The sequence below is a fragment of the Raphanus sativus genome, chromosome 6, assembly GCF_000801105.2.
Source record: "Raphanus sativus cultivar WK10039 chromosome 6, ASM80110v3, whole genome shotgun sequence".
Taxonomy (NCBI): Eukaryota; Viridiplantae; Streptophyta; class Magnoliopsida; order Brassicales; family Brassicaceae; genus Raphanus; species Raphanus sativus.
Window position 1 is genome coordinate 12213117 of NC_079516.1, and position 23634 is coordinate 12236750.

At 33.7% G+C, this 23634-nt stretch overlaps 6 protein-coding genes and 3 non-coding genes across 12 annotated transcripts; 3 read left to right on the top strand and 6 right to left on the bottom strand.

Annotated features, from left to right (window-relative positions):
* The first annotated feature begins 767 nt into the window (after positions 1 to 767).
* Positions 768 to 2997, top strand: LOC130497081 (flotillin-like protein 3). The gene is made up of 3 exons (XM_056989988.1): positions 768 to 1254; positions 1536 to 2101; positions 2324 to 2997. The coding sequence occupies exons 1-3, from the start codon at positions 891 to 893 to the stop codon at positions 2807 to 2809; spliced, it is 1416 nt and encodes a 471-aa protein (XP_056845968.1). The 5' UTR covers positions 768 to 890; the 3' UTR covers positions 2810 to 2997.
* Positions 2998 to 4282: 1285 nt separating this feature from the next.
* Positions 4283 to 4476, bottom strand: LOC130497364 (U2 spliceosomal RNA). The gene has a single exon (XR_008936356.1). It is a non-coding gene; the product is annotated as a U2 spliceosomal RNA (small nuclear RNA).
* A 2002-nt stretch (positions 4477 to 6478) lies between these two features.
* Positions 6479 to 6671, bottom strand: LOC130497365 (U2 spliceosomal RNA). Its single transcript, XR_008936357.1, has one exon. It is a non-coding gene; the product is annotated as a U2 spliceosomal RNA (small nuclear RNA).
* Positions 6672 to 7227: 556 nt separating this feature from the next.
* Positions 7228 to 7308, bottom strand: TRNAL-AAG (transfer RNA leucine (anticodon AAG)). Its single transcript has one exon. It is a non-coding gene; the product is annotated as a tRNA-Leu (tRNA).
* A 181-nt stretch (positions 7309 to 7489) lies between these two features.
* Positions 7490 to 9417, bottom strand: LOC108811764 (uncharacterized). The gene is made up of 3 exons (XM_018583856.2): positions 9231 to 9417; positions 8788 to 9072; positions 7490 to 7862 (listed from the first exon to the last, which is right to left on the bottom strand). Exons 1-3 carry the CDS (start codon positions 9246 to 9248, stop codon positions 7812 to 7814), a joined length of 354 nt encoding a protein of 117 aa, XP_018439358.1. The 5' UTR covers positions 9249 to 9417; the 3' UTR covers positions 7490 to 7811.
* Positions 9418 to 10575: 1158 nt separating this feature from the next.
* LOC108811765 (ABC transporter F family member 5) lies at positions 10576 to 14013 on the top strand. Its single transcript, XM_018583857.2, has 6 exons — positions 10576 to 11521; positions 12330 to 12671; positions 12749 to 13069; positions 13150 to 13407; positions 13498 to 13626; positions 13701 to 14013. Exons 1-6 carry the CDS (start codon positions 10700 to 10702, stop codon positions 13899 to 13901), a joined length of 2073 nt encoding a protein of 690 aa, XP_018439359.1. The 5' UTR covers positions 10576 to 10699; the 3' UTR covers positions 13902 to 14013.
* Positions 14014 to 16200: 2187 nt separating this feature from the next.
* Positions 16201 to 16734, top strand: LOC108811229 (uncharacterized). The gene is made up of 2 exons (XM_018583272.2): positions 16201 to 16458; positions 16533 to 16734. Exons 1-2 carry the CDS (start codon positions 16226 to 16228, stop codon positions 16732 to 16734), a joined length of 435 nt encoding a protein of 144 aa, XP_018438774.1. The 5' UTR covers positions 16201 to 16225.
* A 619-nt stretch (positions 16735 to 17353) lies between these two features.
* Positions 17354 to 18819, bottom strand: LOC108810034 (probable WRKY transcription factor 51). Its single transcript, XM_018582163.2, has 3 exons — positions 18506 to 18819; positions 18272 to 18427; positions 17354 to 17787 (listed from the first exon to the last, which is right to left on the bottom strand). The coding sequence occupies exons 1-3, from the start codon at positions 18730 to 18732 to the stop codon at positions 17571 to 17573; spliced, it is 600 nt and encodes a 199-aa protein (XP_018437665.1). The 5' UTR covers positions 18733 to 18819; the 3' UTR covers positions 17354 to 17570.
* Positions 18820 to 21851: 3032 nt separating this feature from the next.
* On the bottom strand, positions 21852 to 23129 carry LOC108810233 (ubiquitin carboxyl-terminal hydrolase 19). 4 transcript variants are annotated; one of them, XM_018582367.2, is made up of 5 exons: positions 22632 to 23129; positions 22450 to 22536; positions 22327 to 22367; positions 22182 to 22267; positions 21852 to 22095 (listed from the first exon to the last, which is right to left on the bottom strand). In XM_018582367.2, the coding sequence occupies exons 2-5, from the start codon at positions 22486 to 22488 to the stop codon at positions 22037 to 22039; spliced, it is 225 nt and encodes a 74-aa protein (XP_018437869.1). In that variant the 5' UTR covers positions 22489 to 22536; positions 22632 to 23129; the 3' UTR covers positions 21852 to 22036. The 4 variants fall into 4 exon arrangements, 2 of the variants coding, with proteins under 2 accessions (XP_018437869.1, XP_018437868.1); XM_018582366.2 differs by having other exon boundaries at positions 22450 to 22533; positions 22632 to 23125; XR_008936142.1 differs by lacking the exon at positions 22327 to 22367 and having other exon boundaries at positions 22368 to 22536; positions 22632 to 23122.
* Between the last annotated feature and the right edge of the window lie 505 nt (positions 23130 to 23634).

Genomic DNA, 23634 nt, shown 5'->3' on the forward strand with positions numbered 1-23634 from the left:
AATTTTATAGATAGCATATTGATAAACTAAAAATATCAATTGTACCACTCTATAAAAGTGTCTTTATTGATTCAGTCGTGCATATGATGAAAGTGATCAAATAGTTTCCCACTCACTTTCAATTTGACTTGCATCCATCTTGCTAAGATTTTTTTTTTCATATTTCATTTAATTGTATTTGTTTTATTTAGGTGAAGTTAATCGTCTGTAAATTTTATGTTCATTTTTGAAAGTTTTGCGATGGGTGGACTTGACCTGTATTTTCCAGATATGGATATGACTAGTAGTAGTCAATTTACAAATTCAGTATATTTTAATTAAAATCTAATCAGAAACTAATGCTCAAGGTAGTTGTGGAATAGAACTTATTCAGATTCGTCATATATTCTTTACACGATAAAAGATGTCCGGGCCTTCTTGGATGCTTCACCTATACTATATCCATCCACCATAATATATCTTGCATATTACTTAATTTTATACAGATAAATGAAAGATAAGCATTAAACACCATTACAACTCTATCATATAAAACTCGTTGCTAATTAATATCCAAATTATAATGTATGTATATATTAACATAATTCTTTGGCTATCGTCAACTAAATAAAATTAAAGCAATTTCGAAGAAGGTACCAATTGAAAGTCGTATAATACATACATTTACATAAACTATACCATTAATTTGATATAAAAGAATTGATTTAGTAGACGTTGACAAACTTTTTTGGAAAATCGTGTAGATCACGAAGTCGAAAGAAATTGAAAATAATATTTGTTAATTTTCCTTTGATTTTCCTAAATACGCGTATTGAGGAGTTATATAAGTCAAAGCGTACATCTCAAGAAACAAAAAAAAAACAGACCTAACATTCCAAAGAAGAGAAAGAATGGGTTACAAAGTCGCTAGAGCATCGGAGTATCTTGCCATCACTGGTGGTGGTATCAAAGACATCAAGCTTGCCAAGAAGTCTTGGGTGCTTCCATGGCAGTCCTGCACCGTCTTCGATGTTTCTCCGGTCAACTACACGTTCGAGGTCCAGGCCATGAGTTCCGAGAAGCTCCCTTTTATTCTCCCCGCCGTTTTTACAATCGGTCCACGCGTTGATGACGCTCACGCTCTCTTGTTGTACGCCATGCTTATGTCTCAGCACGATAAGCACTCGAATCACGTCAACGAGCTTGTTCAGGGTGTTATCGAGGGAGAGACTCGTGTTCTTGTTGCTTCCATGACCATGGAAGAGGTCTTCAAAGGTATTATACAGATTATACTCCTTTTGTTTCAGAAATTTAAATGTTCTTACAAAAAAACATTGTTTCTTTTCAGTCTAAATTTAAAGAAAATTGGTAATAATAATATTATTAATTATCAAAATTTAATACGTTTTTTTAATATCCTTAAAGAACATAGAACTATATATCATAGAAATAGAGAGAGTATATACTAGGGTTTGGGTTTGTTAGATTAGATATGTACTAGGGTTTTTTTTTTCCGGTAAAACTTGTATCACAATCAAATTCTTGATTGATTGTAGGTACAAAGGAGTTCAAGAAGGAAGTATTTGAGAAGGTCCAACTTGAGCTAAACCAGTTTGGTCTTGTGATCTACAACGCCAATGTCAAGCAGCTCGTTGATGTGCCTGGACATGAGTACTTCTCTTATTTGGGTCAGAAGACTCAGATGGAAGCAGCTAACCAAGCCAAGATCGATGTAGCAGAGGCAAAGATGAAGGGAGAAGTTGGTGCCAAAGAACGTACCGGGCTCACCATCCAGAATGCAGCAAAGATTGACGCTGAGTCAAAGATCATCTCCACTCAGAGGCTTGGAGAAGGAACAAAAGAAGAGATCAAGGTCAAGACTGAGGTCCAGGTGTTTCAGAATGAGAAGGCGGCTCTTGTTGCTCAGGCTGATGCAGCACTTGCGATTCAGAAGGCTGATTTGACCAAAAGCTCTCGTGTGGCTGAGGTTGAAGCTGCCAAGGCAGTTGCTATGAGGGAAGCTGAGCTTCAAACTCAAGTTGAGAAAATGAATGCTTTGACTCGGACAGAGAAGCTCAAAGCTGAGTTCCTCAGCAAAGCCACTGTTGAATATGAGACCAAGGTAATGCATCATCTCAAGTTTTCATAAGACAATAACCATTTTTAGGTTAATTTTTTTATAAAAAAATTATACAATCTAGGTATCATGTGACCCTTTAAATTTGGGAACTAATGCAAATGTTTTATCCGGTTGTGCCCGGAACCGGCCATGTATCATCTCAATCTTTTAGACTTTTGTTTCTTCTCCCAGATCATGACATTATTGTTGTTGTTATTATGACAGGTGCAAGAAGCAAACTGGGAGTTATACGACAAGCAAAAGAAAGCAGAAGCTGTTCTTTACGAGAAGCAGAAGCAAGCGGAGGCGACCAAAGCTGCAGCTGATGCAGCCTTCTATGCTAAACAGAGAGAAGCAGAGGGACTTGTCGCTATGGCCAATGCTCAAGGGACTTATATCAAAACCCTCCTAGGCGCAGTTGACAACAACTACTCAGCAATGAGGGATTTCTTGATGATCAACAATGGAATTTATCAAGATATCGCCAAGACCAATGCTGTGGCCATCAGGGACTTGCAGCCTAAGATCAGTGTGTGGAACCAAGGTGGTGGTGGTGGTGGTGTTGATCAGGGAATGAGCAGTGGTGGTATGAAGGATATTGCTGGACTCTACAAGATGTTGCCACCGGTTCTTGATACGGTTTATGAGCAGACCGGAATGCAGCCACCGGCTTGGATTGGTACACTACGTGGTGCTGAGTCCAGTCAGTAACTTAAGGCTCAATAACACAGCCGTTAAGAGTTTCAAGAGTGCTTTCTTTTCCTATTTTATTTTATGGTTGTGAACTTGGAAGTCAAGTCAGTGTTTGTAAATAATCACAATTTCATCTCGCAGTCGTGGGCTGAGAAGTCAAGTCAGCGTTTGCTCTTTAATCAAAGTGTGTTTATTATTTTATTAAAGGATAGTATCAATTATCGAAGTCGTATATTGAATATTGACTAGTGCATGAAACTGCTGTGGAGTTTGACAAAATAAAAGGATTGACTATGTTACAGAGTTGACAAAAGAAAGGTTACGCGATGGCAGACCATTTTACTTAAATAGTTAAATAATGTTTTGTAGCATTATTTTATTTACTTAAGGTTTATTTGTTGCAAATTGTGAAAACTAAAGCACTAATTAAAAAAAAGTAGTAAGACATGTATCCAGAGAATCCACCGTAGACTAAACTGCAAATATATAAAAAGGCCATTACATTACATCAATTCTTAAGCTATAACTGAAAAAGGTGGTAACAGCAATGATGATTGTTATGTTCAATAAATAGTTATAAAAGTTTGACTACGGAAAAAACAAACACAAAATGTTATAGATGGTTATATAATGGATCAATGAAAAAAAAAGTATACATGGTTAATGCGTTTTATAAATACTGTATACAACATAATCATTTATGAATAGTGAACGTAAAAATGATAATATTTTAAAATAGTAAAAAAATCATTTTCGAAAAAAATTGAAATAGTACAATATCAATCAACCCTATGACATGGTTCAAAAATTTGTATACATAATGGAAGGAAAAAAAACATTTTATAATATGTCAATAGACCTTATCTTCTCTCCCGATAAGCTTGTAAATGCAGGATAAGCTCCCACAAACAAATGTGTGAATCTTCTATATATAATTTGTATGTTGTTTTTTGTTTGATCAAATGCTAACTCCTATATCTTATTTTTATTCAGTGATGCTGATTGTGTGAACTATCAAACTGCTAACAAGTTAAATGAGTCCCTTGATAACCAAGGTACCCACAATTTGCATCTGCTAAACTTCAAATAATGCGATTATTTTTTTTCTGGCGTTGAGAAGATCAAAATCATGCTGAACAATACAAGTGTAGATCTGCATATTCTAAGTTCCTGCTCAGTATTGAAAATCTGGCAAGGGTATTTGCTAATGAAGGCTACACTTTGTCATAAGAGAGGGAGGGAGTTATTACTAAAGATATATATATATAGTTGAGCTGAGAAAATCAATCGAAGCACCCAAAATTGCAGTCCTCCAGTTTGGTAAACACTAGCTTCGCTTCCTCATGTTCTTTTATTTTCTCTCAACCTACTTGAGATACATTTATCGCATAATCATGAAGTGAAACAAGTTGTATACTCATGTGCTGATTGTAGTGGTATTGAGCTTTGCTTATAAAGGAGTAAAAACTAAAGAATTGAACTTGTTGTTTGATGGGTTGAGCCAGCTTGTGCAGTAGTGCAACGCATGAGCGACTCAGAAAACCCAGATAGCAAGCTATCTTGGTGGGTTTTCACCCTAAAAAAATAAAGTTAATATCGTGTGAGCCGATGACCCACATATCAGATATTAAACTGATAAGAACAGATACTACACTTGATCTTAGCCAAAAGGCCGAGAAAGGTATGAATTGGAAGTTAGACACGGCCTCTTATTTATACTCATCAGGATACGACCACCTTACTTCTCGTTAAGCGATGTGGGACGGAAGAACACAATATAGTTTACTTTAACCAACCGCCTGTACGTTATTCCGTATTAACAAACCCATCTCACTCGTCCTATAATGCGATTATGGTTGTCTTTTTTCTTTTGTCTGGAGTTAAGTATAGTAGCAAATAAAAGACAATTGCTTTGTAGTCTAGCTCACATAGGTTCAAGAATTACTGTAGTTTTCGAACTAAGCTGCATAGCATAAACTCTCGCTATATTTTATACTTTTGGTAAAAACATTCAGATATTTATTTCTTCGTTGATTATAACCACTGGCCTGGCTTGAGAAGTTAAGTTTGATCACTGACCTCTTCTCAGGCAGCAGAGAGGCTTATTAGTGGTAACAGTGAACTGATGAGTTTCTGTATTGATCCCTCTATTTTCATTCGAGAAAAATACAATTTAAAACATTCATTTGTTAGCAGTCTGCTGGCCTGATCTGGATAACACGTTCTCACTGAGGATGTTATATTCGTTGTGCATAGGTTGGCTTGAAGATGCTGTTTATTTTGCAGCTACAGACGATACTTTAAATTCATACAGTTGGTTCGAGTGGCCTGAAGTACTTAAAAATCGTCATCTTTCAGCCATGGAAGCTATATATCAAAGTCAAAAAAGGGAGTTTGTAAGATCTTGGTGGCTTTCCCTTACTTCTTGGATTCAATTTCATTGGGGGTAACACCTCTTCTTCTTTGCTGCAGATTGACTTGTTCATTACTAAACAATTTTTGTTCCAAAGGCAGTGGCAGAAAGTTCGTGAGTATGCACGGAGTAAAGGAGTCAATATAATGGGGGATATGCCCATTTATGTAGGATATCACAGTGCAGATGTTTGAGCAAATAAGAAACATTTTTTTACTGGCAAGCAAAAGATTCAAATATGGAGGCAGACAATCATGTTGTGTGTACAAGGAGAGTAATATATTAGACTTTCCTGACTGGTCAAAGTTGTTAGGTATACAATGCATATTTGGTTGGTAATTTCACTGGTGTGATACTCTGCAGAGGTGATTCGCTTAGTTCATTGATGTAAATATAATCAGGTAAAGAAACTTTGAATAACATAAACTGTATTATTGTAGGTAGGACCGGGAAAGTCTTTATTTGACTGCCATTACCAGCGGCGTTGGGAAGATGAAAATCATAGCTGAAGATTTGGTAAGCTCATTTGAGACAATCATACAAACACTCAGTAGTTACTTAAAGTTAACTTATCAGACATGTAGGTCTAGTTTGAAATGAAGTTGCTACTTGCTAGGATGTGATAATTGCTAATGGAGGCTACACTTTGTTCATAAGACAGGGAGTTATTACTTAAGATGTAGTTGAGCTGAGGATATCAATCAGAGCATCTGGAATGGCCGTCCTCCAGTTTGGTAAAAATTAGCTTGGCTTCCTCATGCTCGTCAATGTCTTTTATTTTCTCTCCACCTACTTAAGATTATTTCTCTAGTTTCAGCTTCTGAAGGCGGCGTAGATAACACACATTTACCTCATAATCATGAAGTGAACCAAGTTGTTTACTCTGGAATTCATGACAACAACACTGTAAGTTTCTGCTCTCAGCTTTAATTGATTTTGGTGAAGCTATATAGATAAAGCCCGTAAGATATGTATATTTCCTTTTTGTTGTTAAATAGAGACAATCTGGACCAAGAAGAAAAGTCTAATGTCATTTCGTTGATGATTTTGTAAGATAATTAATCACAAAAGGGATTTCATCGTGTTACAGGCAATGCAATACCTGCCAATAGCTGAAGGAGACGATATTAAATCAATAATATAACTATGAATTCACATGTTGAATCTCACCGTCACTTAGGAACTCGTGGGCCGTGTAATGATTGTAGTTAATGGTATTGACTATTGAGCTTTGCTTATAAGAGTAAAAACTAAAGAGTTGAACTTGGTGTTTGATGGGTTGAGCCAGCCTTTGCAGTAGTGCAAAGCCTGGGCGACTCAGAAAGCCTGGATAGCAAGCTATCTTAGTGGACTTCCACCCAAAAAATAGAGTTAATATCATGTGGGCCATTGACCGCACATATCAGATATTAAACTGATAAGAACAGATACTACACTTGATCTTAGCCAAAAGGCCGAGAAAGGTATGAATTGGAAGTTAGACACGGCCTCTTATTTATACTCATCAGGTTATGACTACCTTTCTTCTAGCTAAACGATGTGAGACAAAAGAATATAACATAGTTTACAATTTTACATGCAACCGCCTATAGGTAATATTCCAGACTAACAAATCGTTTTACTTTGTTTTTGTTTGCACTGATTAACAGATCTAAATAAAACCCAGATTAACTTTGAGCTGAGTTTTATAATCGAAGTTCAATGAGATCTATGTGCACTAGTGAAGACCATAAAGGGTGAGGTTTATAATGCAAACTCTGAGAATCTAATAAGTAAAAACACTATCTCCTCTTCTTCTTTTTTCTGGTACGAATGTTCACACTCTGTTCATCTGGTTCCCCTCGTTCAATAGCCAAGATGGTTCTAGTCTGTAAATCTTCAGAAACCTAGATGATGTATTATTTTTCTGTAAAGCCTTGTATCTCACTTTGATGACTTCAACCAGTAAGTAACACGGAGATAGGTTTAGATCGACGGCTTAGGTGGGAATCTGTTTTCATCTGAGAAAAAAAACAAAATATATTGTTGACAGTGGGATTTGAACCCACGCCCTTTCGGACCAGAACCTTAATCTGGCGCCTTAGACCAACTCGGCCATATCAACTTTGATGTTAGTTTGGAGTCAAAAATATACTAAAATTTACAATGAATCTACATTAGCACTTAGTAGGAGTTCATAATACATAAAAGCTATCCTCTAATCTTTCGGGTATCCATTGAGTACAAGGCTTGACGAGGATGGTTGTAGCATAAGTGTTCGACTGTTAAATGGTAAACACATTCAGTAACACACAACTCATCATTTATAATCTTAATGCATCTTTTTATAGTAATGTATCACAATATTGAAAGTTATACATCTCTGAATAAACCAAAAACTACAACAAAAAGAAAAGAAATAAAGCTAACTATTCTTGACAATTACCAAACACATAGTTAGACAATCGTAAGATAACGGTAAACAGCAGACAAACTTGATTAACGCTGCTGCTTTCGCAGGAATGTATGTGAAAAGATGTCACTACCATATCTCATTTCTGTCGTCATTATAATAAATAAGTGAAACACATTTCCTCATTGTATCTGACTCTCAGTTATAAAATAGCTTCAAGCTTTAACGCAGGAGCAGTTGAAGCAGCTGAAGATTCCTCTCCTAGTCTGTTCCAAAGTCACATACACATATTTACAAGTGAGATTAAGAATGTCTTGTCTTGTCCTCAAAAAGGAAATATTACCTATGTCAGTTCACATGGTAGGTACAAGAAACAAAAGCCACACCTTTCTCTCATAAAGGGTTATCTTTACTTTGATTGAAAGAAACCATAACAACAACTATGTTACTTTGATTTAAGTGAACTATCACCTTATATACTATCATTCTCGATGCATAAAAAATATAATCCTTACTATATTGTATTCCTCTGATGTGATTCTCTAACAGTATAAAGTATAAACTCATTCGTACCCAATCCAGCTCCGAATCTAATATAAACTCAAAGTCTAGGTTATGAAGCTTGCTGGGGGGTGTTAATATCATGTGTAATATAACATAGCACCAAGCAACTGACTAGACCAAACACAGAAGGACCACATTTACACAATTGCTGGAAATAGCCAAATAATGCTTACAAAGTTTGATTCCATTACCTAACCAACCCAAGAAGGTAAGGTCCACATCAAATGAACACATAGCTATAATCCACAAACGCAATCATCCATTTCATATAGACACAAACTCAATCCGAACTTAAAAAACAAAGATCTGAAGTTTTAAGGAAAAAGGTAAACTAGAACAAAAATGTGTGACCCAAAATCTAACCATATAAAGCTACAATGTCATATTCCACAACCTAACCATATTTAAAACACCTACCTACCGGTTTCAAGACAATCAATCATCAAGAAAAAATGAATGTTAAGATGGAAAATTCAAATGTGAGAACATGATCAACTAACAAGAACAAACAATGTGTAGCAAAAATATAGTGCTACAAAGTTAGATTCCATAAAACATAACAATGGGACAAAGCTACACAACCAACTCAAGATAGCAACAAAACTGAAAGGATGCAAGTGAACTTACGGATGGAGGATGTCGCTGGTGGTGGGGGAACTCATTGTCGGTTACGTTGTTGTCACTGTGGACAGTCGTGAGCTTAGCCTTAGTTTTATCAACAGAAGTAGGTTGATTATGAAAAGGGTTAATGAAGTCTTGTTCATTGCCAAGACTGACACGGGAAGGATCTCTCTTGTGCAGTTTCCTCATCTCTCTGATCTTTGAGAAATCCATTGAGTAATCAGGAACGGTTCCTTCTTTCTGATCCCAGTCTCCAAACTGTGGTACTGATAGCCATGGCGAGTTCTTGTTCTGCCAACAAAATCTCCCCATATTCAATAACTTATGATATTCAAAACAGGGTTTAACTCAACAAAAATTCATGATATCGATATATCAGAGACTAGTTCAAAAACATAAGCAGAAGGGTTTATACAAGAAAAGAGAAGAAGGGTATGAGAGATTTAAACCTCTTTTGGATCGTCCATATGATCAAAGCTGTAGAGAGAAGAGAGCCTTTCTTGTTTTTATTTTTTAAGAAGATGATCTTTGGAGCAAGAAAGATGGTAATACAGAGAAATATATAAAGCTGGTAAGGAAAGGTTGTTCAAAACTTTAATACAGCAAATTCACAGCTACAATGTTACACCAGCATATCATATATTTTCTTTCTGTATTTTCTTGTCAAAAAAGGTAAGCTCAAATTACCATAAGGGCATTCACTGGGATGGCTGGCAAATAACTTTTCAAATCTAATCTGATATTTTAAAATATTTATTAGCAGATTAGTATCAAAACTCGATTTGTTGATCTTTTCATATATTTTTTTCTTCTTTGAGAACTCGTGAGTTACACATACTCCACTACTGAGAAAGAAATTTCATCACCTATTATTGATAGACGAGTATTGTGTTGAATAAAAATTAAACTTATTAATCGCTAGAGAATCTGTGTCCATTCAATAACTACAAAAGTCTACAATTAGTTTTGATAAATGTAACGTATGATACGAATATAACTTAGTTTGGTCAGATTATAATAATGGAGGCGATTAACATTGGTGGCGTAATGACATCCACAGAGCAGCTTGCTTGACTGGTTTGTAATTTGACAAGTGGCAGATTGTGAGCAGTGTCTTTTGTTCAAAGGAGTGATGTGAACCACAAAGAGGTAACTTAACCGGATTACGCAGTGTTATCTTCAAAACTTCTCCCACAACCACAAAACTTTTATTTTTATTTTTATTTCTTGTTGTTGTTGTGACTTTTGTCCTGAATTAGATATAGAAGCAAAATTCAAAAGCTAATACATTCAAAATCATTTATAATTTTTTTATGATCTACTTTGTCTGTTTTATTTTAAGCGTTGCTGTAGAATTTAAACTCTATTTCATAATGAGTGCTGGTTTATTTTGTCAATGAATATGTTTTATGATTTTTTCACTTTTATCCTTATTTTCAACTAATAAATCAAATAAAACAGTTTATTAATTAGGATCACAATAGAAAATTCAATGATTTTTTTTTAATATGTATGAAAAACGTTAAACAACATATAAAATGAAATGAAGGAAGTAAAACTTATTAACTAATACTACTGCTAGAGAGCTAAAAGATAACATTCCTCAGAAATGCTAATGCTGGCGAATTTTAAAAAAAATTAAGATGAGTTTTGTATTTTTATATGTATGATAATGATGTATATTTGGAATATATAGGAACAAAAGAAAATAACGCAAACTAAAAACAAACCACACAAAATAATTTTTTTTTTAAAACGAATATAATAAATAAATATCTCGTGGCGCACACTTAACCGGATAGATAGAAGAAAAACTCTCATCAAACCACACACTCTCCTCCTCGTAAGAGTTTCTTCCTCTCCAGTAGCAGAGCGGAGATTCTCATCGGAGATCGTCGAAAAATCCAAACTTTTAATCATGGGTTTATCGACAAACCTCCACACCATCAACCTCCGCTCCACTTTCTTCACCGGCCTCCGCCCATACCCATCCCCAATCGCATCAAACTTCATCAAAGTCTCCTCCTTTCCAATCCCTAGACGCGAATCCACCACCACAATCAGATCCCAAGTCTCCACAATCACCCCCGTGAAAGAGCTCCAAAACGACGTCGAATCACTCTTCTCCACCCCAACGACCCAACAAGACTCCGACCGCAAACGAAAGAACTCAAAGAACTCCTCCTCGGGAGTCTCCTCCGGCGTGAAGCTAGAGAACATAAGGAAAAGCTACAAAGGCGTGACAGTCCTCAAAGACGTCTCCTGGGAAGTGAAACGAGGCGAGAAAGTAGGCCTTGTCGGCGTCAACGGCGCGGGCAAAACGACGCAGCTCCGTATCATCACAGGCCAAGAGGAGCCGGACTCGGGGGACGTGATCAAGGCCAAACCCAACATGAAAGTTGCCTTCTTGAGCCAAGAGTTCGAGGTGTCGATGAGCAGGACGGTGAAGGAGGAGTTCATGAGCGCTTTCGGGGAAGAGATGGAGATCACTGAGAGGCTGGAGAGAGTTCAGAAGGCGATTGAAGGGTCGGTTGATGATTTGGAGCTGATGGGGAGGTTGCTTGATGAGTTTGATCTGTTGCAGAGGAGAGCTCAGGCTGTGAGTTTGGATAGTGTTGATGCTAAGATTAGTAAGCTGATGCCGGAGTTGGGGTTTGCTCCCGAGGATGCTGATAGGCTTGTTGCTTCGTTTAGTGGTGGGTGGCAGATGAGGATGTCGCTTGGGAAGATTCTGCTTCAGGTATGAATTGATTGAATTCAAACATTTGAGTGGTTTTGAATTAGAAGCTCATGTGGATTGTGTAGTTAGGACTGTGCATTTTGGCTATCAGGTTCGGTTTATTTCGGTTTTCATTTTTCGGTTCTAGAGATATAGGATCTGTTAAAACCCCTGTTCGGACTGCGAAATTTTGAACATTGGTTAAAACTGGTTTGGTTATGGGTTCGGTTTATTTCATTTTTCATTTTCCAGTTCTAGAGATATAGGATCTATTCGGATATTTAAAAAAACTGGTTTGTTTATGCTTCAGTTATTTTGGTTTTCGGTTTGGTTTAGGTAACAAAGTTGGCAACTTGCTAATATCCGTAATTTGGTTTCGGTTCAGTTCCAGTTTTTTTTGTTTGGTTTGGGTAATAAAGTTGGGAACTTGCTAATATCCAAAATTTGGTTTCGGTTCAGTTCCTGTTTTTAGTTAATTCGGCTTAAAAAGTCAGAAAATTCAGATTTGTTTTGATTAAATATCAGATATTTTCGGTTTAGTTTCAATTCGATTATCTTCATTTTGGTTCGGTTTGAGTAACAAAGTTAGGAATCTGGCTGATATCCAAAATTTGGTTCCGATTTTTTGGTTAATTTGGCTTTTTTTTTTGGCAACCGGTTAATTTGGCTTAAAAAGTCAGAAAATTCGAATTTTTCGGATTAAACATCAGATTTTTTTTTTGAGTTTTAGGATAGAAATTTGGATTAGATATTCAGGTATGAATGATTTGATTGGATTCAAACTCCAACTAGAAGCTAATATGGTATTGTGTGTTGTTTCTATGAGTAGGATCCAGACTTGCTGCTACTCGATGAACCTACAAACCATTTGGATCTTGATACCATCGAATGGCTCGAAGGCTATTTGCAAAAGCAAGAAGTGCCTATGGTTATCATCTCACACGACAGAGCCTTCCTTGACCAGCTCTGCACCAAAATCGTCGAAACCGAGATGGGTGTTTCGAGGACGTTCGAAGGTAACTACTCTCAGTACGTGATCTCAAAGGCAGAGTGGATCGAAACTCAGAACGCAGCTTGGGAGAAGCAGCAGAAAGAGATTGAATCAACCAAAGACTTGATCGCTAGGCTTGGTGCTGGTGCAAACTCTGGCCGTGCTTCTACTGCAGAAAAGGTTAGCAGCAGCAAGCTGATCATTAGCCATTACATAAAAGATGAAGTTTGAGCTTATGTTTCCTTTTTTTGTAATAGAAACTAGAAAAGCTGCAAGAACAGGAGCTAATAGAGAAGCCTTTCCAGAGGAAGCAGATGAAAATCAGGTTTCCAGAGCGTGGAACGAGCGGAAGATCTGTAGTCACTGTTAAGAACGTTGATTTTGGGTTTGAGGATAAGATGCTATTCAAGAAGGCTAATCTAGCGATAGAAAGAGGAGAAAAGATTGCTATTATCGGCCCCAACGGTTGCGGGAAAAGCACGTTGCTGAAGCTTATAATGGGATTAGAGAAGCCAACGAAAGGTGAAGTTATTCTAGGAGAGCACAATGTATTACCAAACTACTTTGAACAGAACCAGGTCTGTTACCACTAGCTCTAAATAAAGATTAGGTTTGGTTAGTTTCTTGACGTGTTTTTTTTTTTTTTTTTGGATGCTAGGCTGAGGTTCTTGATTTGGATAAAACAGTTCTTGAAACGGTTTGCGAAGCTGCGGAAGACTGGAGAAGTGATGATATAAAAGGTCTTTTGGGACGGTGCAACTTCAAAGCAGACATGCTTGATAGAAAAGTCTCTCTTTTGAGCGGTGGTGAGAAAGCGCGTCTTGCTTTCTGCAAGTTCATGGTGACGCCTTCGAATGTGCTTGTTTTGGACGAACCGACCAATCACTTGGACATTCCTTCAAAAGAGATGCTTGAGGTTCGTTCAGTTTACTACTATTTTCTTGGTAGTCTTTGGATACAATTATTATTACAAAGAGACTTAACTTCTCTCTTTTGGTGAAATCAGGAAGCGATAAACGAGTACCAAGGTACAGTCATTGCAGTCTCGCACGACAGGTACTTCATCAAACAGATTGTTAACAGAGTCATAGAAGTTGAAGATGGTTGTTTGGAAGATTACGCTGGCGACTACAATGTAAGAGTTCAAGAACCCACATCTCTACTTTGTTTGAATGTCTCTGTGTCTTATGTGTGGATTCTCTGTGGCAGTATTATTTGGAGAAGAACCTGGAAGCTAGAGCAAAGGCGATAGAGAGAGAAGCAGAGCTAGAAGAGAAAGCACCAAAAGTGAAGGCGAAGTCAAAGATGTCAAAAGCAGAGAAAGAAGCGAGGAAGAAGCAGAAGATGCAGGCGTTTCAACAGGCTAAACAGAAGTCAAAGGCCAGCAAGAATTCAAAGAGATGGAACTGAGTACTGAAAGGAGTCTTAGAGATTTATAAAAAGTCTTCTTAGAGTTGCAACATCTTTATTGTGGAATCAGTTTGTATAGATATACTTTTTCAGTTAAGGTACTATTAAGAAACTTAACTGTCTTAGAAATTGGATTAGAGGCTGGTGAACGTGTAGTTAGTTAGCTGGACACATTTATCCAGAATCAAGAAATTAAAGCAAAAGACAAAACCGAATCAAATTTTATAAATATCTGAGCGGATTGAACCGGATGAATACCTAAAATATCAAAAAAAAAATTATATATCTAAAAATACTAATTACATCTAGGTTCTAAATAACAAAATATTATTTATAAACCAGATTATCAAAAAAATTGAATATGTGTTATCTGAAATATCTATATTATTAAAGTTGAAGTACAAAATCGAAGTGTTTGGAAACATGAATTGCAGTTTAAAAATGAGGTTTGTTTGGAAACATGGATAACAATATTAAATGAGAATTGTTTGGAAACATGGATAGCGGTATATTTACTTTCTTTTATTTACACATTTAGTCATTGCATTTATAAAAAATTAGGTATTTCCTTTTTGTAATTTTTTTATTTACAGATTTTACCACTACATTTAAAATTAATTTAAATTAATTAATTATAATTCCAAACTTATCTAAACAAATTGATGTCTCCATATATTGATCATTATTAATATGTAAAATTACTATTAAAAAAATATTTCATCTATTTTAGCCAATCACATAAAAATATATATTTTTTTTTTTACAAAATCAGTTAGGCATAAACATCCGGATACCCATTTAGGTACGAGTCGTTTCTTTCGGGTATAGATTTTTTGGTTTTGAAATTTCTTTTTAGTATTTCCTTTTTGTGTTTTTTTATTTATAGATTCTACCATTGCATTTAAAATCAATTTAAATTGATTAATTAAAACTTCAAAAATTATCTAAACAAATCGATATTCATATGTTGATCATTATTAATATTGTAAAAATATAGTAAATATTCATTTAGCCAAGCACATAAAATATTTTCTATTTGTTTACAAAATCAGTTATGCATATACATTCATGTATCCATTTAGGTACGGGTCGTTTTTTCGGGTATATATTTTTTGGGTTTTGATATTTCTTTTTAGGCACTTCTTTTTTGTATTTTTTTTATTTACAGATTCTACCACTGCATTTCAAATCAATTTAAATTCATTAATTACAATTCCATAACTTATTGAAACAAATCGATATTCATATATTGATCATTATTAATATTTTACAAATATTACTGAATAAAATTTTATATTTCACTTAATTTAGCCGAACACATAAAATATTTTTTATTTGTTTACAGAATCCGTTAGAAATAAATATTTGGGTACCCATTTAAGTACTGGTCAATTTTTTCGGGTATAGATTTTTTTGGTTTTGATATTAGGCCATGTTTGGATATAAATTTATGTGTGAGTTTCAAATTGAATCCCCCGGATCTGTATGAATTTTGTTCTGATGTATAGGAAACTAAAAATATTCAAATAACGAAAGTATTTGAAAATGATTTATATTTGAACAAAAAATAATGGTTTCACATAACAAAAAAATCAATATAAAAATACTGTACATTTGCATTCAAAATCATTTTTTTAACAACAAACTACACAAATATGTTTATTTGTATAAAAAATTAAGTTACAATGTAAATATTTAATTAATATAGAAATATGTCACATTGTTTAAACAAAATATCAATATAAAAGTATTATACATTTGCGTTCTAAAATTATTTATTTTAACAACAAGCCAAATAAATATATTTATTAGAGAGAGAATAAAATAAAGCCAAAAACACATAGTTTATCAGAGAGAATCTATATGTCGAACTTATTATAAAAAAGATTTTAATAAGATAAAAACATTCAATAATTACAAACAAATGATATATTTTATAAAAGTGAAAATAATACCCGCCCTTTCAAGGGCGGGTCAAAATCTAGTTTAAAATTATCTGACTAACTGATATTTTATCCGAACAATCTAAATTATAAATCCTAAATTAACCGAAGATTAGCCTTTTATGTAATGTTTAATTAATGAAATAGTCATTTTAATGTAAATTTAACTAACTAAAAGGCATATGGTTCAGTTGACAAAAAAAAAAAGACAGATGGTTCAAGGTCAATGTAGGTGTTAACGCAAGAACCGTTCAAACCAAAAAGTGTTTGCTCTGCTTCTCTTAATGCTAGAAACATGGCAGCAACTCTCTCTCTCTCTCTCACTTTCTTTTGACCCCTTTCTTGATATCTCAGAAGCTTTTTACTTAGAAACATATAGACATGAATGAATCAAGAAGAATCAGACTGGGTTTCTCATTCTTATTCTTCATCATCATCATCTTGATCATTTCACCAGTATCTTCAGATGATGGTGTTGCCAGGAAAGAAGAGAATCCGTCGCTTTTAAAGATCATAAGTGGGATTTTTGGCAAGAAATTTCCACCGAGCTCTTGGGAATTGATTCAAGGTGCAATGCAGAAGATCCAGATGAAGCTTTACCCTCCAAATCTAGAGTAAACAAATAAGCATTCGTATAGAAAGTCATGGTTGATCTTAAAGCTCATGTGTGTTCGTTTTGTTATGACAGTTTCAGAAGCAACAGCGACAAGAACAACGGAGAAGAAGGAGAAGAGAAAGGAGAGAAAGTGAAAGAGGCGGCGACAAGGAGCCTTGAAGCAAGCAAAGAAGCCATTGAAGAGTCTGCAAAACTAGCAGGAGGTGTTGTAGGGGAAGTAGTTCACAAAACAGCTGAGAAAGTCACCAAACAAACCTCACATGATGAAATGTAATCTTCTCATAATGTTATTAAAAAAAAACTCAGACTCAAATACCATTTCCATCTCAAAAGGAACCAATCATAGCATTCAGATTCAAACACAGTAAGTAAACGGACTGACTTTAAAGGAAAACAATGTTTACTTAATATACTACTAAGTAACCAAATGATCCAGTTCAATTCAGAGGAGTTACACATGATCAAATGATATAGCACAACCATAAATTCTAACCAGATGAACCAGTTCAAATTAAACTGTTCAATGCAGAGGATCTATCTTCCCTGAGTCAGTCACACATGATCATCAGGTGTAGGACGAGTATCCATGTATATCAATCAAATCTAAACATCCAATTAAACCCACTTCAACAAGTATGGTAACATTAAGAAACTAAAAGATCTGCTCTTTACTCTCCCTTTCACGTTTCCTCCAGAACTTCATTCTCACACTGTTCCAATACAAACCAAGAAGAAACAGAGCTTCCAGAAACACTCATATCATCTGGACGACTTTTATGATTCAATCATCATGTGGTTATTTCCTATAAGTTTCACTACCAGAAGAGATCAGTTACCACGGTTACATATAATTCATAGCGTACTGTATGGTTTAATTTGTATCCATTAATAGTATCCAGAGAAAACCCATTACAGACCTATATCTTCTGTTAAAAAAAAACATTAGAAACCTATTAATTTAACATCTCTAAACATAACACTGCAAATTAACAACTATATATACATTGATATTTTAATACCTTAGATAACCGCAAGAGGTTAATTTCATAATCAAAATATCCAGAACCAATACATAGCGGTATTTATAATGATGGTAGATATTTAATAAACTCAAGATGGTGGAAAATTTTGGATAGATCGAAGAAGAGAGTGTTGGCTCGGATTATCATGATCAAAAGACAAAACCATGTCATTGTAATAGACATGCGAGGGACTCTCATGGTTATGGACTCCTTCATAGGTTGTAATCACATAAGCTGCATTTTCACCATCTCTCTCTACCCTCTTCTTCACCATGCAACCTTCACTTGAGCATTTGTAGTAGTTCCTGTTTACATATTCACACCCATTCACCGTTTATTAGTTTAGTCCACCGTTAGTTTTGATCTCCTAATTATTTATCCAGAATATATGTGGGAGATTTGTTTTGTTTATCCTAAGATAATATGAGTCAAGATAAGATCTATATGATGAGTGGTTATGTGATCACACACGAATTAGTCAATTCACCACTAATCAATCAGAAAGCTAGCTATGTATATATACACAAGGATGCATATGTAATCTGTATTTTAATACAAGTGGTTTGGTAAATAACAAGGGACCATTAGACAGTATTCAAATCACTATATGATCTAAGCTAGTGGTTATTCTATAACATTAGAAGAATTACAAGATAGTGACAGAAAAATGCTCAAACGACGATATACAATTTTAAAACAACTAGTTAAGATATTATAAATCAACATTTACATGAAATGAAAAAAAAAACAATTACATAAATGAGTATTTATTTTTAATTAAATCCTTACCTCTTGTTAGTGTTGTTCTTGACAGATTTCTTCCCATACTTCCTCCACTTATAACCATCATCCATCACATCAATCTGTGATCTTGTTCTAATTGCAACTCGATGACCCATCTCCTTCGTCTCTCCATCTTTGCTTCCCCTATTTTTGCAATTGAAACTACCAAAAATAAACTGTATATATATTAATATAATTACTAAAAATATTTGGTTAAGAATCACTAAAACTAAAACTCACGTTAATTCCTTTTTACTCAACGTCGTCAACGCGCTGTCGGATCCGCCGCTTTCGCCGGTAACGATGGTTGTCGGAGATGAAGGTTCCTCCTGGATCAAACCATTGTTGCCTCCTTCACCAACATCGAACATCAAACTGGAAAAATCATAATTATCCATGAAAGGATAAATAGATTTTTCATCGGATAAGAACGTGAAATTAGGGCTAGGGCTTTGAGAGGGATTCATTTTTTTACAATAGAAAGAATAAAAGAGAGAGAGAGTGCAAGTGAAGAAGGGTAGACAAAGAAATGAATGGTCTTTTAATTTTAATTTATTATGTACGAAGTTTATAACTTTGTAAAGAAAGATAATTAAGCGATAAGATTTAATAAACAGTTTACTACTTATGACAAGCAAGTTCACGGTAGATTCTTGGAAGGTGCTTCAACACCACGTGTGAACGAAGAGAACATGGACGATGATGTCACCGCAATGACGCATGGACTGACCGCAGGGACGTGGAAAAGTGAGCTTCCACTTAAAGTAATGAGTTTTGCATAAATAGATCACTATCGTTTATGTTAATGTCCATGTTATAGTGAGTGCTCAGTAACGTGAATATTTGGATTTTGGTTTTTAGATCGACGGCTGAAGATGCAAGTTGTATGTCTTGCTTCTTTTGCGTCTGAAACCGACAGAACGTTTTGTAATTTACAGTGTACACCAAGATAATAAGACTTGACTTATTGAATTCTGAAAATGTATTTATGCTTTATAGGGATATTTTGATAAACTTAATCGTGTTTAAAAAAAAAAAAAAGATAAACTTAATCGATATGTTCGGCTTGACTTGTATAAGCATATTGGCTTCTTGAAGCATCTTATATTTCAAGCTCTAACTCTTGTAATCTTTTGTTCATTACTTGTTAACGATATTTATACATTCTTAGCAACAAAAAAAGGTAGTACACTCCAGTTTTGATAGGAAGCCTATAACTAGTGACGACGTATTTTCTTAATTTCGACAAAATTTTATATATTTTCGACAAAAATATTATATGTTTTCTAATTCTTATTCGTTTTGTTTCCGTCCAAAGTTCTGTCACACAACAACAATGTATCAAGAATATCTCTATAATATTATTTGAGAAATCAGTTTCTTATGTTTCGCGCTCACGTTAACTTTCACGATGGTTGATTACACGGATACTTTTAATGAATTAAAATTATTATTATAAAAAATTTTATTGAATTTTTATTTAGTTTCCTTTTATAAATTTTCCAAATAACATATATAATAAAAAAGAAACATTTATAAAGTTTAAAAGAAAATTTAAAAACGAAAATATATGCCTATATAATATTAGTTAAATATTTTTATTGATTTTTTATTTAGTTTATTTTCTAAATAAGATATATAATAAAAAGGAAAACATTTATAAAGTTTAAAAGAAAATTTAAAACGAAAATATATACATATATAATATGATTTCATTAAAAAGGAAAGTTCAAGAAATAGTAATATTCCATTTAAAAATAACATAAAATATAATTTTGATGTAATAAAATACTTTATTTATATCTATATTTTCATAGATGAAAAATATATATTTTTATATAATTTGATTTCATAAAAGAAAATTCACATAGATAATCTTGATATTAGTAAAATAAATATTATTTATTTCTAAAAAAAATTTTAAACAATACAATTTCAAAATAATAAAATATTTTATATATCTATCTATTTTCTTAGATGATTACATAAAATAATTAAGTAACATAAAAAATATATGTTTAATTGCTACAAATAGTTTATAATTAGTATTATTGAAATTTTCTATTTATTTCATATATTTATTTGACTATAATATCTTTCAATTACAGCAAAAATATCTATAAATTATATTTTTCTCAAATACAATCACATTGTTTTACTGTTTATTTTAAGAGATATTAGATAATAAAAAATAGATTTTAACAATAAACATCTTTTGATTAAATAATTACAAAATATTTAAAATTAAAATAACACGATATACTTAACAAGGTAGATATATTATATTTTATGATTATACAATTACATGTCTTCTTAATATTAAATAATTATTAAATTTGCTTTTAAATTTTATGTTTTTATGTTTGTCGAACTTAACATAACCATAATCAAAATACTCAAAATACGAAAACAAATCTAAATTCAGATTTTAAAGATTATTTAAAATAAGTTTCAGTTTACCATTCAATAAATCAAAGGCATAAAATAATTTAGAATTTATAAAATATTTTAATTACTGTAGATATTGATATATATATTTACGAGTTTCCAAAAGTATATCAGTTACTTATGTATGTAACTTCATATTGATCATTGATAAATATATGAAAGTACATGCACATTAAACGATAAATAAAAATAATTTGATGAGACTTAATTAAAGTAAAAATAATTATATTTCAGTTTGAATTTGAAGTAATACATGCAACTTAATATATTCACAACATGAGTAACTCGACTAATCCAACTTATATCTAATATCATAGATTAAACTACAATAAGAATATATAATTTTATGGTAATAGTTAATTTTATAAATATAAATTATAGAATGAGTCAAAATATATTAACAAATGAAAATAAAATATTAACCAACTGTTACAATTTTTTTTTTTTGTAAAATTATATATGTAAGCATGAGACTTCATAATATCATTGTTATATTAATTTATTGAATTTGGAATCCGACACTTTAGTTTATCTTTTATTTCATTCTAAGCACAATATATCTTAATTTATAAATAATCATCCTAAAATATATTTGCATATAAAAGATAACCAACCAACCGAATAACCTAAATGCAAATAATAAAATTAATCAAAATTTAATATATTTAGAATAAAAGATATTATAATTGAATTCAAATAAATAAATGCAAATCAATATATCCAAATGATAACTAAATTGACTGTAAAAACAACAAAAATTGACAACCTATAACATATCTAAAATCGAATGTCTAATTAAAGTAATATAATATTATTAATATAAACTATGCATACAATTATAAATTAATATAAAATTAAAAATAAATAACAATTCACTATTATTGTATTACTTTATAAATATTTATATCCGTGTATGAGCACGGGAAAATCACCTAGTAATATTAACACACAGACCAACATACTGACATATATATATGAACAAAATTTCACAAGTCTATTCCTAAGTCAATGATTCAAAGTGGTCTTTTAATATTGAGAGAGCATCAATATCAGTGGGACTTTTGGCCAAGTCCCTAGTGTTTTTTATTAATTTTTGTAGTTTAGGACTTTGTTTAGGGACTTTAATGAGATTAGTGAATATTGGTGGGACTTTGGTTAGTCCTTAGGTAATTTTTTTTTTTAAATAACTATAACATATAAAAACTTGATCTCAGACTGAGATTACTGCTCCACACACGGATTGTTCAAGTATCACCATAAAAATAGCTGATTGATTAACAGAAACTTCACCAGCAAATAACAATATAACAATTGCTGAGCTCATCAACTCATGAGCATCTTCCTGTCTCCCATTAACAGAAAGCACCAATCGTTGCGCCTACCTGTCAACAAAACAAACCATAGGCTCCAAGTTACAACCACGTAGCTGTGAAGCATTTTGACGTTCCCTTTCGAATTGAAAACTCACATTCTCTCTTGTGGCCTCTCTCTAGTAGGTAAGCAACAAGAGGGAGTGTCCAGGAAAGGTATTGTAGAACCACATAAGCAAAACAACTGAAAACAAGATTAACAAATCAGACTTGCATACAGAAAATTCGATCAAACTTGCATACCAGTTAAAATACTGAACAAAAGTTTCGTATGGGAAAAGAACCTGCAAACAGAAAATTCGATCAAACTTGCATACTCAAGAAGAAGAGTGTCAACATCAGATGAGTAAAAGATTGACACATTACGTCTCCTGGCTTGATGATCAGACCAGAATTATCCGCCATTAACGAAGCTTGCTAGCTTCTTGATCTCTTCTTCAGCATAATTCACTGCTTAATCACGCAAAGAAAATTAAAACTTTAAGCTAAAATCTCTTTGTTGTTTGCAAAACTGAGACAGAACACGAGAGAGAACATATCAAACTAACCTCAACGATCATGACTTTCCCGACCGACCAGGAATATTCCGCTCCATCACACCTCCAGTTCCTCGGTCCGAACTTCTCCACGAGCTCGCTCAGCATAACGTCTTCCTCCTTAGACCACGTCCCTTTTTTCTTCTCCTCCCGCTCGTCCTTTCTCATCCAAACCTCGCCGCCGCATCTCCGTCACCACCACCACCGTAATCATCTATTCTCCCACCCGCCACCGACGATCGTCTCCAAATCTCTCCCTCCATACCTTTCCTCTCTCTGAAATTGTAGCTTCAATCTCTTCCAATCTGGTAAAAACCTAATCTGGTAAAAACCTAAAATTGGAAGGGCTCCAATTCGACAAAGCACAAGCCAGTTTCTTCTCTCCATTACAAAACCCAGATTATCAGGAGAGATCACGAGAGAGAGAGAGGGTAGGGTTGCTTCGTCGAAGGCGTAGAAGAAACATTGTGGATAAGGAAGAATATCTCCCATTCTGACGCGTGGCATCAAGGACGCGACAAAAAAAAGTTTTTAGTTTGGGACTTTTCCTTCTGTTTCTTAGATTATTAAGCCTTTTGGATTTATTTTTTGGCCCAAATATCAGAAGGACACAAGACTGGGACGCCGATAATCATGGTCTAAGGTAAGGCGAAATTTCTTGGCGCCACGGTTAGTTGTTTTGGTTATAACTACAACAATAATTGCTCTTTATTGTGTTTAAAGGTAAAGAAAAATAATGTATTAACAAAGAAAAGTAAGAAAAATATATGGACGCATCAAAGTTGATGATGGGATGGGAAATGATTTTTTCACCGTAAAGTTTGTCACATTTGTGGAACGACGATATGATTGAACACTCTTGAGTATATATCATGAACATAAGATATATAGATGTATATATATGTACACAAATGAAACTGAAATTCAAAGGAAAAATAACTATAAACGAGTAAATGATTTTTAAAAAAATTTGGCAAAAAAATTGAACTGGTAACGAGTATATGATTTGATTATC